This window comes from Arvicola amphibius, chromosome 3, assembly GCF_903992535.2.
Source record: "Arvicola amphibius chromosome 3, mArvAmp1.2, whole genome shotgun sequence".
NCBI classification, from domain to species: domain Eukaryota; kingdom Metazoa; phylum Chordata; class Mammalia; order Rodentia; family Cricetidae; genus Arvicola; species Arvicola amphibius.
Genome location: NC_052049.1, coordinates 13,678,684 through 13,695,340, shown reverse-complemented (window position 1 = coordinate 13,695,340; position 16,657 = coordinate 13,678,684). Strand labels below are relative to the sequence as shown.

General features: G+C 34.7%; 1 protein-coding gene across 4 annotated transcripts in view; it reads left to right on the top strand.

The window, feature by feature from the left end:
* Cdh18 (cadherin 18) overlaps nt 1-16,657 on the top strand; it is a 241,324-nt gene that overhangs the window by 222,229 nt on the left and 2,438 nt on the right. For 2 of the 4 annotated variants that reach the window (XM_038322753.1, XM_038322756.1), the window contains exons 9-10: nt 706-823; nt 13,658-13,909. In XM_038322753.1, the coding sequence (XP_038178681.1) occupies nt 706-823; nt 13,658-13,909 (370 nt within the window). Of the gene's footprint in view, nt 1-705; nt 824-13,657; nt 13,910-16,657 lie in introns of those variants that run through there. The other 2 variants (XM_038322755.1, XM_038322754.1) reach the window with 2 other exon arrangements.

Genomic DNA, 16,657 nt, shown 5'->3' with positions numbered 1-16,657 from the left:
TTTGCATTCTCTCTTTTGCCACCAGAATTCTTCTTCCCTATATTTTACCTCATTCTGCTTCTGAGTATTCATTAATATAAATTGAGAATCTTGTGTCTGAGCCACCAAAAAGATCAAAACTTATCAGAAAGACCCTGAGAGTTCTGTGGTTGCTTGCATCACTGTTTAGAGAATGGACATATCGCAGTTCGTGGAACCCAGTCTCTCCTATGAAATTTAGGGCCTGCAATGCCATTTCTTCCTTCTTTGAATCCTTAAGAAGGGAACTCTATTGTTCTTACATAAATGGACAGAGACAATTCTAGATAATAACATTTTCTACCTGGACACTGGAGTGTTATATTTATGCAAAAGTGCTTCCTGATTAAAAAAAATCTTGACCATAATTTGATGACCACTTAGCCCCAGGTATTGTGAGTCCCAAGACAATAAGTGCCAAGGTATTGTGGTTCACAAAGAAAATTAATTCAAAATGTTTGTATATCCTTACGTAAAATACAGGGTGGGTATTTAAAACTAAAACTCTTTTCCTAAAATCTTGGATGGTAAGCAAGTTAATTGGTTCTTTGATGTGTTTAATTTTAAACACTTGAGTAGCAAAATAGATCTTTAAAATTCATTAATTACAGCAACTAAAATGACAGTGTAATTAAAGTCAAAGGGATAAAGAAATCAACTTGCTGTTAGTGTCTGTCTTTTCTTTAGGTTATTCACACCATCGCTGCCACTGATAAAGATGACTCTGCCAATGGACCAAGGTTTAGTTTCTTCCTTGATGAACGCCTGCCCATGAACCCAAACTTCACACTCAAGGACAATGAAGGTGAACATAAATAAGTTTTGTTGACCTGTGTGTTTTCTATTTTGATCGGCAAGGTACCGGCATTACTAGTTTGGCCTCATTCTTCTATGCCCAGGAACAGCTGGCGAATTGACATTCAAACTCAATCTGATGTTAGGGTGTTATGATCTGAGACGAGCTTGTATTTAAAATTGGGCCATATGTACAAATACCATTCATTGATTTTGCTCAGAAGTATTTCTTTGAAGAGGAAATGTACATAGAGCTTTCTTTGGGGCAAATTTTAAGAGAAATCTCTGCTGATGAATGTGTTTATGTGAATTGCTGCAACTGCTACCAGGCAATATATATTAAATTAGGAAAAATAAAAAAAAAACATGTCCCTAAGAGAGTCCCGAGATCCGATGCAATATTTGAAATCATCCTGCACTAGGAAAACTATCATGAAATGCTGCACAAATTTTAATTCCTCTTGTTATTGGAAATGTATTCTAAAAAGAAAAGTATGCGTAAATATAGGATACTATGTTTTTTTAAAAAAATAATTTAATCATTACATTTTTAAATTACCTTTCTTTAATCTTCTGTCTTATATCGAGAAAAGGAACCCACCCTAATTTGTAATTATGGGAAATGCACCGTTATTTAGATGCTCTGTCTATCTATTCCTCATAGTTGTATGTAAGACCCTTTTTTTGATTGGTGGGGCAGGACAATTAAGATAAATAGTATATGTAATGTACTCGTTAGCACCAACATCCCGTCCAAAAGTTTATGTTGTTTATTTGAATGTGCTGTGGTCTAAGATTTACCACTTGACATAGAATACTAATGGGAGACAATAGTATTCTCTGCATACTTGGAGTAAAGACAAAATGCATAGTTAACTCTGTGAAGAATTGAGATATAGGATCATTATCATAGTAAAGTGTGTACATATTCTGTTTACTTAAAGCAAAACATATATTTATACAGAATGGTATAGCAATATTCCAAAAGATCAGCAGTGACATTTTCTTTTAACTCCCACACAAATGAAATTGTTCACCAAAATAAGTGATAATTTTTAGAGTGTAGATATAAAATTATCTAACGTATTTAGTAGGTACAGATTGGAAACTCTCCATGTCAATTTCTGTGATAGGTGAGCATTTTATTAGGAGAACATCCATAATCTCAATACCCCTACCTATCACCACTAGTTGAATGGCAGCAATAATAAACACAGTGAGTGTTTGGCATATGACACTTCTTGTCCTGTAGTAAAGAGTTAGAATCAAGCCGGGTAATAGTGGTGTCATTTGACTTCAATCACAGCACTCATTAGGCAGAGTAGGGGTATCTCTGTAAGTTCTAGGTCAAGCAGGTATACAGAGCTAGTCCCAAGACGTATAGGCCTGTTCATGAAAAAGAAAAAGATTTAGAATCAACTCTTCATTAGATTTAAATCAACTTAAAAATGATAAAAATTTAGCATCAGAAAAGGAGATTTGTTCAAAGATTTAGGCAGGAAGTTGAATGTGTCTTAAATGCCTTAGGGTGCTAATGCACCAGAATGAGAACAACAAAGCGGATAATTTCCTTATGATGTCAGCGTCTATGGAAGGTGAAAGTCATTAAGAATAGGCAGTAAAGCTATATTGTAGTAATCTGAATTTCATAGCTTATGGTAAACAGACTTTCATTTCTTTTCTTAAAAGGAAGATATAGAAATGAACAATTTTAGACAATTAGTGTATTGAGATTTATGAATAGTTGCTTCCATTTTTCATAGAAAATGTTTTTGTGGGAAGGAAATGATCATTTTGATTTATAATAATTATGTAATAACCTTAAGATTCTGGAATAGTATATCTTCTTTTAATCGGTAATACCAGGCCTTTCCTTTTAAAATACTCCCTCCTGCCCAAGATGTTTGCCTGAGAAGGCCATCTTCCAAGGATGCTTTGCACTGAATTTTTCTCACACATCTACTCTGTTGAACACCATCCCTAGTCAACCCTTAATAACAGGAAAAGCTGTCAGAATGGGTGCTGCTCAGTGGAACATCCTAGTTCAGGAGCGCTGTGCTATCTTTGAGTATTTATACATAATGGCATGTTAACAGGTTAAAAGATTATGAAGACAAAATCCCCATCAATAATGAATTCATCATTGAACTAAATCTTGTAAGAACCTATATGGCACTTGAATTAATCCTGTAAGAATGCCATAATGCACTTGTAAAGTACCTCTTTATTAAGAAGAATTAATGTGTATGCATGAAATTCATCTTAGATGGACACTACAGTAGTGCTTTGGCTTAGATTAATTAATAAGAATTAACTAGGTTCCTTATATCAGTTAAAAGTATGTTCCTTCATCTGCAATGTAATAACTCCATTCTGTTATCAACTCCATTCTGAATAACATGATTTAATACAATACTCATGTTATCTTTCTTCTTTGTGTGTTTTCTTACTCATTGTATTTCCTCATTAATGAAGAATCTACTAACTGTCAGGAAATTGAAGAACATATATCATCAAGAATGTTTCATTTAATTACTAAGGGTTATTTGCATTTATTTAGTTCTCACTCCTCTCTGTGACATATGCTGGGAATGCTGGGAATATACTGAAAGGAAACACCAGCATGGGACACATGACCTACTGGGGAGGCGGGAGGTCTGTCAAAGGAGATATGTGCCAGGCACTCACTGCTTTGGTTTGTGGCCATTTATTGTTATGGTAGATGTGAAAGACACTGATGTGTCTGTTAATTTTTCATGTATTTTCATGAGCATGTCTGTCTTAAGAGCCATATTAGATATCAACCTAATCTAATTACGTGAGCAGACTCCAGTTGTGTTCTTTGTTAACATGCTTTTGATTTGTTTTCTTAATGAGAATTGAACATAATTCCTCATGTGTCTACTGACATATTTGTGAGCACTTACTCTGTAAACTACACAGCTCTTTTTCTTGCAAGTTTCTTTAATAACACATTCGAGGGTGTAAGCTTAAAAAATAGTAAAAATAGTAGTTTTTTCTCACAATTCCCAATGTCACAAACCCAAAGATCCTTTGAAAGGCTGAGAGAATTATTTCTGGTTTTTAGATGAAGTGTTGTTTTGTATAGAATGGAGGGACACTGTGTTTCACATGATAGAGAAACAGAAGAAAGAATTCACAAAAAAAGAGCCTTTTGCAGTGTCATAAATCCACTCAAGACAAAAATATCTATAAACTGATGAGTAGTACCAAACCCTCAACAATAATGTAGCTTTGATTAAATTACCAACCCATATTGTGGAAGCGATTGAAAATTTCAAACTGCAACACTAGAAAATACTTCTGTGTTAACGCACTCCAATAGACAATATTTCCTCCAAAAGTCATCGAAACTGCCTCACATGTATCCAATGAGAAGGTGAATTGAGTAGATCCGGTATATCTGGGGCATCTTAGAGAGGATTTGCATGTGCTTGACTGTTCTAGAATCCTGGCATACTCAATACGAAGATAGGCCTACTGAGCTCCTCTTGGTCTTTCTCTGACTTTCAAGGCTTTAGTGTAGGGATTCAGATCTCTGCTAGACTTCTAAAAGTAATTTCCAACTGGACCTTCCATGTTTGCAAAATTCTTCAGGGGAGAACAGTTACATCCATTTGAGGTCATACCAATCCTGACAACTTCCAAGGGCTCTCAGAGTTGCTCTGCCTACAATATGTAATCAGGAATGCTTAGAGGTTCCTACAAAAAGCAAGTGGAGGTAGAACAAATTGCTCCTTGCTGTTTGTCATCTGTCTCCCCACAATCTTCCTTTCTTTGTTTCTATGGCTCCTATTACTATTCTCACCTTTATAAACCTGCCATAATTTCCCCCTCATCAGAGTACAGTGTGCTCAATTGGTTTACTGTAACTTAAGGTACCCATGGGCAGACTATACTAGAAAACTAGCCCCCAGGAGCTGAGTAGACACCTAAACATGCTGAGATATGACTGCAATAATATTACTCTCTCAGTTCATCTCTCATAAGTTTACTTGAAAACATGGATAACTAAATAAAAATGTCATGTGGATATATCCAAACAGCAACATTGAATTTTGCAGGAAGATATTTTAGGTGTTGGTTCAAGTCCAGGATCTCTGGGAATCTATTCTCTGTTTAAGCAGGAAGTAACACAACATACAAGTTTGCACTTAGAGTGAGACGTGATCCTCCATAGTATTCGAACTCATGGTGCTTGGTTGGTGGTGCCCATTAGTGTGTTATAGAACCTTTGGGAAGCAGTATCTCATTAGAGATGGATCTGAGAGTTTAAAGACGTGTCCAACTTCAAGTTCTTTAAATCTGTTCTTCTGTGGATAAAAATGTGATCATCCAGCTTCTAGCTACTGCTTCCATTGCTTCCTTGTCTTTCCTCCGTACCCATGATGAGCTTTATCCTTCTAGATATGCAATCTAAAATAAACTATCTCTTCTTTATACTTCTGTTGATATTTTGTCTCAGGAACAGAAAAGTAATCAAAGTAGTAGGGGTTAAATAAATTGAAACCCTGAAGTTCATTGCTTATACCAGAGAGCATTTAATAAAGTACTCAGAAAAAAATAATCTATCAACATTTTTTAAAAAGAAAAAATCTTAAACAAGGAAAACAACAATAGACATACAAATGTGGGCAGGGGAAAGTCAGGAGTCCTCAATGCTCCATAAAGAAGCACAAGTACCAAAAAGAAGTGCTTGAGAACAGAAAGTCATCTTAATCAGGGAAAGACCACACTAATTGGTTTTCCCACACCAGATGGTCAGCCCTAAAAACATACATACATGTAGCATTATACACATTGAGCAAGTTGTACTTTATATATTTAGAAATAAGTAAGAGGCCATAAATTTGAAAACCAAGACTGAGGGAGGGGAATAGTGGAAAGGAAGGGTTTGGATGGAGAAAAGGAAAGTGGGAAATGTTGTAATCACATTCTAAATCAAAAATATAAAAGAGACTCTTGAAAAAAGATGTGAATATATACTTTACAGATAAGAAACTTATCAGTAAGGTACAGATAAGAAAATAGTTTATAATTTACAGATAATAAAATCAAATTAACAAGTTAATGGAGTTAAAATAGTCTTTTGAAAATTAGAAGCAAATAATTATTAGTAGTCTTAGAGGTGGGACTTGAATAAAAACAAATCATTTTGCTACCTAAATTATCAGGTTCTTACCACTGGGGAGAGGCCACAATTCCCCAAGTGAATGTTCAGAGAATCTAAAAACTATGTATGTTCTCTCATAAAATTCCATTATGAAGATATATGGAGACATCAAGACCCACTTAAAAATATGATAAAGATCTCACATGTTAAAAGACAAACTAAGAAATACCCAATATGTAATTATCCTGCTCCCAGAAACAATGGATTGGGTATGGAATATACCTATCAATCAAGAATAGCAGAGATGAAAATAAAAGAATTGTTAAATATCGAATATGCTTTAGAAATTTTCAGTATGTTTATTTATGACAAAATGAAAAAACACTCTTCTCTAAAAATAATGCAGTGTGCACACTCCTGTTCTCCTCCCTCCAAATGACAGTTCAGGTGGTCCTTCAGCAAGCACCATTCAAGTTCACACTGTGCCGCTATGCAGTACCTCTCTTTCCTTCCCTTCTTGGAACACTTTCTTTCCTTCGGAGAAATTCTATTGTCAGTTCTTAGACCAATCCTGTTTCAATCCTGCGCCTTAGTCTTTAAAGTGGTATGTAGTCTGCAGTGTGTCAGACAGTGGTGTAAGCTGTCTGAGATCCAAAGGACTAAATCACCTGCCAGTCCTGCTCCCAAGGTCCTTGCTGTGTGGTTCAAGAAGCAAGATCTGCCTTAGATGTGATTTGCAATACAAGGCAGTAAGGTGAGTGTAGAGAGAGCATTCATGTTGCACTTAGAAAGTATTAGGAATGTGACTTGACCAGAGAGGGTGACACAGAAATATTTGAATGAGGTTTATACAGGTGACAGATAAACTATGTTTTGTTTAGACTCATCTAGCAAGCAGAAAACTACAAAGACTTGCTCTCATTCTAGTTCTTGAAATATAATTCATGAATATAATGAAATTGTTTTTCCTCAAAAATCACTGAATGAATCTACCATCCATTTCCTGGGCAGATTCAAATTTCTTTTATCAAAAAACTTATGCTGTGCTAAGCAAAAATTATCAATATTCATTTGAACAGTTGTTTTCCCTTGACCATTAAATAATCATATATATTGAGATAAATAAACAAGGTATATATATATATAAGATATAGTATGGAAAATAATATGAATGCTTAATTTAGTTTAGTGAGCTTTATTAGCTTTAAATAATATGCTTTTAGTAGTGTAATCTTATTGTAAACTTGGATCACAGTTAAGAGGATGGAGAAATGTTTTGAGAAGGAGAGCACTTAAAATTCTTTCAGAGACGGTAGATATGGTCATTGGCAAATCACATTTAGTTGGTTCACAATCATCCATAGCTTCAAAAACATGAAATTTTATACGCTTTTTTACATCTATGGATGTAGTTGTAGTATACACACACACACACATATATATGCATGTATATATGCAGCAAAAAACTCACATAAAATGAAATAAATAAACCCAGTATAATTTAAAACATGGTAAAGAAATTAATTGTAAAATTGTAGCAAGAAATGTGTGAAACATTTGTTATTGATATCCAGTTTTGTCTTTGGTGACCTTCCCTTGTAACTTGTAAAATTTTAAATTTAGCACCAAAATTCTCCATTAAATAAGTTTAGCTTCTTACTTTGCTAGCTATAGTAATTGAGCTGCCGTCATAATATCAGTCAACAAATAAGTAACGGAATTTGTCAGGGATCTGTTTTTAGGACAGCTTTGTCCATGTCTTGACTAATGTGTAATAGCGGCCTAATATTCTAATGTAAAATCATCCTTAGTCAGCTGTGTGGATCTGACTTATTTCATAAACCGCCTGTTGGGTCTTTAGGGACTAGACATTATTTAATGTAAAGAGATTTTCCAGACTAAGTCATAGGCTTAATTCTGACTGTAAAGTGTATTCCTAAATCCTACAGATTTTAGCAGTGAAAGAGATCTCCAGTACCTTTGTATGGCGATATCTATGCTGTTTGCAGGGTGCTAGAACACACTGTGTCTTTAAAATTTAAATAGTATTCTATTTCGTGGATATGTTTATGAATATATATTTTATATCACATTTTATAAATTCCTATTGTTGTGTATTTACTGTACTTTCAGTTTCATTGCTGTAGGTCATGCTGCGGTAAAAATGTTTTTGTTTAGAACATGTAAGTTTCTCAGTCCATTTATATTTCCTGGTTGTAAATGCTGCATCAAATAAGAATTGCAATGTTATTATTCTTATGAGTAATAATGATAATTCATTTACATAAATACCTTATCCATCTATACTATATTCCTTATTTAATATGAATTTTCCAGGTAAATTTTTAATTATATTTTTTAAAAATATAAATGTCTTCCCCAAGAAAGCATATTCTGATTTGTTTTTCAATGCCAAATGGTGAGCTCTGAAAATACATCTAGGCAAGTAGCATTTGCACAGATTAAATGTACTTAGGAAGATATGCAAATATAGATATTTGTTAGTAATATAGATCACAAAATAATATATATATATAAGATTTTATTACACTTACACACACACACACACACACACACACACACACACACAAAGCAAATGAAAGAAAAAGAAACCAATCATTTAAAAGGAAACAGAGCTGGTACATAGTGAATGCGTTGAAGAGAAAAATGATGTGATTATATTGTAATGTCAAAAAATTAAAACGAATACAAAATATTTTATATTTATAAAACATGTATTGAATTTATTTTACATATTATTTTGCCTTCATTTTTACCTTTAATTATTTCTTTATAATACTAATTTCCCTTCAGAAAATATACAATGAATTGCATATGATAAAAAAATTTTAATCATATAAATGAAAAGGAGCATGATGTTTTGTGCAGACGTATTAAAGTGTATTAAATCAAAACTCTAAGCAGACATTGCAGGTGGAATGATTTCTGTATGACTCTGATGCTCTGATGCTTCTGATGCTCTTTCTTTCAAATTTCAGAGCGCACTGGTATTGCAATAAAGTCACTTTGAGACACATTAGAAACCTGGGGAGCTTTCGGTGCTTATTTTATATTTCTTTAGCATCGTCAGCTGCATAGCAGTCAATCTCCCCATAGTTTTATTTTTGGCCTTCGAATAAGAACTCGCAGCTGGTGCTGTAATGCGCTTAATTTCTCCATCGAGCATAAACATTTAAAATTCTGTTTTTATCCACAGGGTTTCAAGAAAACATTTAGCGATTTCTCCCATTCCTAAACAAAATAGTGCACACATAATCGCCCCTAAGTTACAAAGCGAGCGTCAGACATCCTCTAATGGATGTGGCAGCCACTGTGCCCTGCTGAGTCACTTAACTCCTGTCAACAAGGAGCTGGGACATGTTTTTATTCTGCTGTAGTTCTCCTTGCCCTAGCAGTCAAGTCTCAGGGTCACCAGCTCCTAACATTTATCTGGCTTCACCTGAGAGAGCTGCGATGTCCTCTCGCTGGAGACTTTCAGAGCACGGATGCTGCAAAGTTAAACAACTGTGTGCACCGTCTGACCCCAAAGTAGGAATGTGCGAATTTCTACTGGAGCAAGGAGTTTTAGTAGACACTTCAGTATAGATATAAAAATGTGCTTTTGGTCTCTCTGAATGTTTCAAGCCTTGCTGATTTCTTATGTTGTTTTTATGCAGTCATTTTAACCCATTTCCCCACTCCTTGGTTTACTAACCCACGCTGTCTCTCACCATGTTTCCTCCCACACACACTGAGAACAAAAGGAAAGCTGACTCATATGCTCTATAAAAACAAAATTTTAAAAATTACCAAAAAATAAAAATTCTGTTTTTTCCATTCCAGACATATTGCTTTGTTTTCTTCTGATGACATAGTCAGCCCCATTTTTACCTCATTATACTCATTGCACAGGGCCATGACACTGTAGGAGTAATGGGATCCAACATCTATGTAAACGGCAGTGAGCGTTTCAACAACTATAAAGAGTAGAAATATGTATTCATCAAAGCTGACTAAAGACTTTATTCGGGGATTAAACATCCAGGGACTAAACAAGTTTTTATTCTATAATATCTCTTCTTAATCATCATTTTAATGCTAAAAATATTTTAGCAGGTATGTATATAATAAACAGATAATAATAATACTAATAAGCAGAGGTGTTCCTTAGAGTTCATATTCCTTTACCACTTACCTTTACCCTTAATTTTACCAGTTTATTATTATGTCATATTTGTGGGTTATTTAGTATTCAGAGTTTGGGATTTAAGTTTGAACACCCAACAGCCCTGTACTTAACCACCACCTTTTCTTTCTCCTCTTTTTTTTTTTTTTTTTTTGAGACATTTCTGTCAATATAATTCAGGGAGATTATGACCTGGTCATGACCCAAGCTGGCGATTAACCTCCACATTTCTCTCTCTGCCTCCTGAGTGCCAATATAAACCGACATTCACTCACCTGCCTGCTAATGTTTTCTTATTTTACCTGCCTCCTAAATTAACACTTATGTTTTTTGTGAGCAGATTTCTTGAAGACATGATATCCATCTTTGATTCATATCTACTTAATTTTTTATTCATCTTTTGTATTCCACATGGTATATCCATATAACCCTTCTGTATAAATAATTGTGAAAATGAACTAAAGAGTATTCAAAGACCATTATCAAAGTGTTGATAAAATCTTCCACCTTCTTTTCAAGACAGTTGTTTTCTTCATGAGAGTGATAAATCAGTCAGACAAAAATAGAGGAAACAAATACAGAAGTGTTACTTGACTACATTTTATAATTATAAATTTTAATTATTTCTAGTTCCCTCTGAAAGCTTTGTCTATCTATAAAACACATGAGTAAATATCGTGATTACCACATAATTTTCAACAATTATTCATGAATCTAAACCCAGAATTGTCAGATTGTTTTATTTATTTGTGATATAAAGGTGTATGCAGAAGAAGGGTAGCAGATGGTCTAAAAGGTGGCATTACGGGGTGAGAACATATTGGGATGCTGGATGGTAGCTCAGGGTTTTGGCTGCCAGACAAGTGGGGCCAAGGATGTTTGCAAATCTAAATGAGCAGATAGAATCCAGAGTTGAAACACCGAGAGTTGAAACACCGAGGTTGGAGACTTTCTAGGGGTGTTTTGAAGGCGAAGGCAAGAGAAAATGGAGGAGTGAATCTTCACTAGGTCGTCTAGCAGATTTTGCTGTAGAAGGAGTGTGTCTTAGCTTAGTCCATTTTGGGTTGTTTTGTAATCCAGACATTGCAGTAAGAAACTAGCAGAAGACAAGCTCCTGCTGAGTAAAGTTCATATCAGAACATATTATGTAAGGGAAGCTTTACAGGAAACCCAGACAAAACTGTTTCATGTGTGGGCTCTAGGAGTTAAATTATGAATGACTCCTACAGTTGCCCGAGAACAGGTGAATACCAAAGAAGGAAAAACCCCGCCTGTTTGACTGTCTGGATGAAGGAATGCTTCTCAGCTGTCTCCAGATAATTACAAAGAAAGCCTAAACACTTGCTCTTGTTAGAGGCACACAGCCAAGTATCTCAAATATTTCTGCTGCTGGTGGAGTGAAAAGGATTGTTTCCATTATCTGTTTTACTGTCCTATGTATATAATATGTCTTCCAAACATCATTACAAATCAAATCATCCATTGAAATGGCTAGGAATCTGTATGTGTTGCTTTTCACCTTCTGAAACATAAGACTTACATACTTTCTAAGATATGATAGACTGGAAAATGGATTTTTATTAGGCACTGAAAATATTTTAAAACATGTCTTATTTTAACTGTAAGTCAAATTAATTCTCAGGAAGTAGTCAAGTGATAGGATTCACTATGTGGGATTCTTTTTAGACGTATAGAAACATGCTATTCGTAAGATTAATTCAGGAAATTACGTCAAAACTCTATGACCAATGGCAAGCTGCATTGTACTACACCTATTCTGCTGTCTTCTATCATTACTGAAACAGTCTTCAATCCACCAATACATTTTACTATAAATGTATTTAAGAAAATCCCACAAAATTATCCATTAAAATATTCCTGGCATTACAAAGTTTAAATAAATAAACTACTATATTTGATATTGTTACATTTCAAGGACTGATTTTCACTATTTCTATGTCATCACAATATTATTTTAAACTTTACACATTAAATATGACATCTTGGCTTATTCCTTCGATAGGCTTCCATATTTGTTTCTGAACAAGAAATTGGTTTGTAGAATGAATAAGGACTATACTATTTTGAAGAAGTAAAGCAGATGTGTTGGTATTTCTGCACTGAACTAATAGTGCAGGTACTGCAAACACAATTGCCTTAATTATGTGCTGAAAGAAATTTACTAGTTTCTGGAATTACTTAGAAACCCTCTGCTTATCTAACTCTGTACCTGACATGTTGCCTCCTTGTTACCTCAAAATTCTTTGTCATATTGTTTCCTAATTTTATCATTATATTGGGTGGGTTACTCTACACTCATGCTGTTGGGTTGAAATGCCATTTTAAATAGTAGGCAAAAATTTGTGTGACTATTTTAATGTTTTAAATGAAGAGATTGGTCAAAATTATATATACTGTGAATGCTTTTAAATTATTTTACGTTATTTGAGAGCTCTATAGTTTTTTATGTATATCACTTTATCCATCTATCTGTCCACCTATGTCTGTCTGTCTATATATTATCCATCTATGTATGCATTTATTACCACCATTTTTTTATATGTGAGGTTGCATGTTTTTTTTCCAACTTTGATGTTTGTTCCTGATGTTCAGCGTTTCTTGTTCAAGTTCAGTGAGTGTTCCACCAAGTATCTTTTGTGGTTCCAGTGAAATATAGAATACCTTTTGTCAGGAGATTTTTATTCTTCTCTGCTAAGCCTGTCTAGGTGAGAGACTACGGCTTCATAAATTCTCGTTTCTTTTCAAAAGTCAGACCCTTAGCTGAAAAAAAATATGTTTTATGTTACCATTTCATAAAACTTCTATTAAAAATTGAAAATGCAATAGAAAAAATATACTTTTTATTACTAATCACATTTAAATGCAAACCTAGTGTTTATCTTCATCAAAAGTGAAAACTACAAGGCCCTCAGTGTTGTGGCACACAGGGTCCAGTGCTAGAGAAAATCATTAACATACTGGCTACAGTGTGCACAATGTCTTCCATCTAGACAACAGAGCAGAAGGTGTTCAGAGTTTAATTTCACCTTGGTTTCTTTGTGTTCTCTAAAAGATGTGGTACTTCACCAAGAACCTTACTGTCTTGTTTCCATGTGTATTCAAGATCAATGGAAATAAAGTGACCAGAATCATTTGCTGAAAGAATAGAAACATTCTGCTACAGTCTTTCTGTTTTGGAAGTTTCCTATGGCTCTCTACTGGCTTCATGCCATTTTCAACTTTTAAATGTTTCAGAGACTCTGTCCAAAATGTTTACTGTTTTACCTTCTTCTCTGTTATGCCACTCTATTCCTTTCCATGAAGTTAAGTCTGTTATCTTTCGTGTATGCTTCTCAATTGGAGAACCAATATTTGCTATTCCTTTGATAACTGCCCCTTCATGCTGCAGTGCCAATTTTATAAGCTTAGAAAATTGCATATAATTATTGTATCCATTGAAGGAAATGTGACTCTTTCATGGCAGATTTACTAAGTATATTTTGTTTTGCTTATGTCTGTCATAGATAACACAGCCAGCATTCTGACAAGGCGGAGGAGATTTAGTCGAACTATGCAGGATGTGTATTATCTGCCCATTATGATCTCTGATGGTGGAATCCCCTCTCTCAGCAGCAGCAGCACCCTCACCATCAGGGTTTGTGCATGCGAGAGAGACGGGCGTGTGCGGACCTGCCATGCAGAAGCCTTCCTGTCCTCCGCTGGTTTGAGCACAGGAGCTCTAATCGCTATTCTTCTCTGTGTTGTCATTCTCCTTGGTAAGTGGCTACAGTTCAGACAAGCATGGCAGCTCAGTGAAGGAGATTGAGGAGTAAAGAATGCATACTTGGCGATGCAAAAAAAACTCACAGATTTTCTTGTGATGAACCTTTATCATGCTAATACTAGAAGTTTGATATGGAATTTATCAGCATAATTTGAGTCAAGCAAAAGAAAAATCCACAACAGAATACTTTGGATAAAAGTCAAATAACCTTTGATACTTAGATATTTGCATGAGTTTAAATGGTCTCAAGGAAGACTGCATCTTGGGGAGGATATCCTGAGTCTTTGTGAGCTTTGCACACGAGGGAAATACTTTGTGCAAGGGACATAGCAAAAGAATGTGCTCAGGTAGGTGATGCCTTAACTGACCTGGGTAAAGGTAAATTGAGACTGGAACAGAAAGAAATGTATGAGCCGAGAAAAGTAAAGAAGTCAGGAGAAAGAATGAAAGAGGGGGAGTGGGAGATAAAGGAAATCAGTAACACATAGTGTCACGAAAGTCAAAAGCAAAAATGGCAGTAGAGAAAACAGACAAATGTATTATACAGCAGGTCTACTGATAATGTCAGGAGCAACTTAGTGCATAATTACTTCATTAAAAATTATTGATCAGATTCAGCCACCTGGCACCTGGAGTTTTAGTGCGTTATAGCAAAACAGGATTCAGTATAGCTGGAGAGCAATATCTACTACATTCATTGTAACAACACCTGCTGCATTGCGCTTTTCCATTTAGCCTTTGATAGTAAAACATAGAGGAGAAGCGAGACGGAAACTCAGGCCGTTAGCACTGTGTTCCTGAGTACATCATACAATTGCTCATTTCTTTAGGATGGGACTTGTCTTTTAATTTTTGTTAAAAGAAGCACACAGTCACAAAGAGAAAATAGGAGAAAACATCATGGCATAAATAGAGGCTGTGAACCCACTGTAGCGCTTGTAAGATAATCAAATTTGAAATAGTAAGATAAATTCTTCTGGGAGAGTCATGTGTTCTTCACTTTAATTTTTACATATTGTCATACAATTATGAGCACATCTTAAGACAAACATTTTTATAATGTTATGAGTATTTTGATGTTCTTGTAATTTTGAAGTAAATTGTTTTTACTTTTTTATTTTAAATAATCTTTTATTTCATAATAATATTTTTAATTACAATCTATTAACATATTTTAGTCTCTAAGATAACTAATTGTACATTTGCAAAATTTGCACTATGTTCAAGAAAGTGAGACAAACTATTTGAAATGTTTATATCTATAATAAAATACTATCAAACTTTTGGGTAAATATTAAAGAATTTGTGCTTTTCTTAAATAATCATCAGTTTTAAATTATATCTTTTACTGAGTTATTGCTATTCAGAAAATATAGGTCACTGGACAGACTTTAGTCATCTATAAGTTAAATTAATTTCTAATTACTCTCAATTTTCATAGAAATGAGTAACACCTTTGTAAAGTGAAGCTTTAGTCTATATTCCAAAATGCTAATGGTCAAACTTGAAAGTCAATTTAGCTGTGAAATTAATATCCAAATACTGAAATGCTTATGGAAATGTAAGCAGCTATATAAGCCCAGTCCCCGTCTGATCAATAATTATGAGTTTACGGTTTCTTTCCTTTCAGGCTTTCTACTCTCTATGAGTGAACACAAGAAAATGAAATGTCAGTTCAAAGGATGTTAATGTGACCTGCTAAATGTCATGCTACATGCATCTATGGTGTTATAAACTAACAGGCTTCAACAACTGATTATATTCTATTTACATACGTATTGATTAGCAGAAAAAGGTGTTTGTCACCAACAGAGCCCAGTTTTAAGTGATGCAATACAGGTTTTGTGGTCCTGTCTCTCTCTGTTGCAATCAAATTTTAAAATTTTAATTATTTTTAAATGAATAACTTTAGTCATTTTTCATATAATCTTACTGGATCATTATCTTTCCCATCCCTAAATTTCTCTTATGTCCTCTCCTCCTCCTATACATCCAACTTCATGATTTGTCTCAGTCTCGGTTGCTCTGCCTCTCTCTCTCATACACATACACACACACACACACAAAATGGGCACAGTCATTAAAGACATATTTTATGTAATACATGGAAGAGCATGTGGAGTTGGACCTTAATTAGATTTCAACACTTAAGTTTTGGATTCCCAGTCCCACTCAGGTGCCTGACATTAAATTTTCAATCTCATCTTCTCATTTGCCAGACACAACAAGAAAAACATGTGTTGCTAGCACACCTCTTATCACAAATAGTGACCCATTCAGGACCTGGCAAAAAAACTTTTGACATTATCAGTGTCCCCAAGATCACATAACAGCAAAAAACTTTGGTGTGAGTACTATTCAGATTGCTCCATTATCTCGAATATGAATAAACTGAGATTAGGAGAGATTAAGAGATGTGAGAAGTACGATGAACAGAGAAAGACAGAGCGGCAATTGCAGAAGTGGAGGGAGAGAGAAAAGAAGAAAGTGAGAAAGAGAGGAAGGCTGAGCAGTACTGCCAATCTGTTCTCAATTAAACAATCTCCAGAGATTCTCAGTATCCAGGTTGGAAATTTTTCAGTGAAAACTGCCATGACCAGAGGATGCCAATAGCATTTGTGTGGCTAATCAAAATAATCAGTATGATCGTGTTACTTCATTTAATACCAAGATATTTGGCATATGAAAGAATCAACAGATATTTGAGGTAAACACATCTGTGATGAGGCTTATTTGCAGG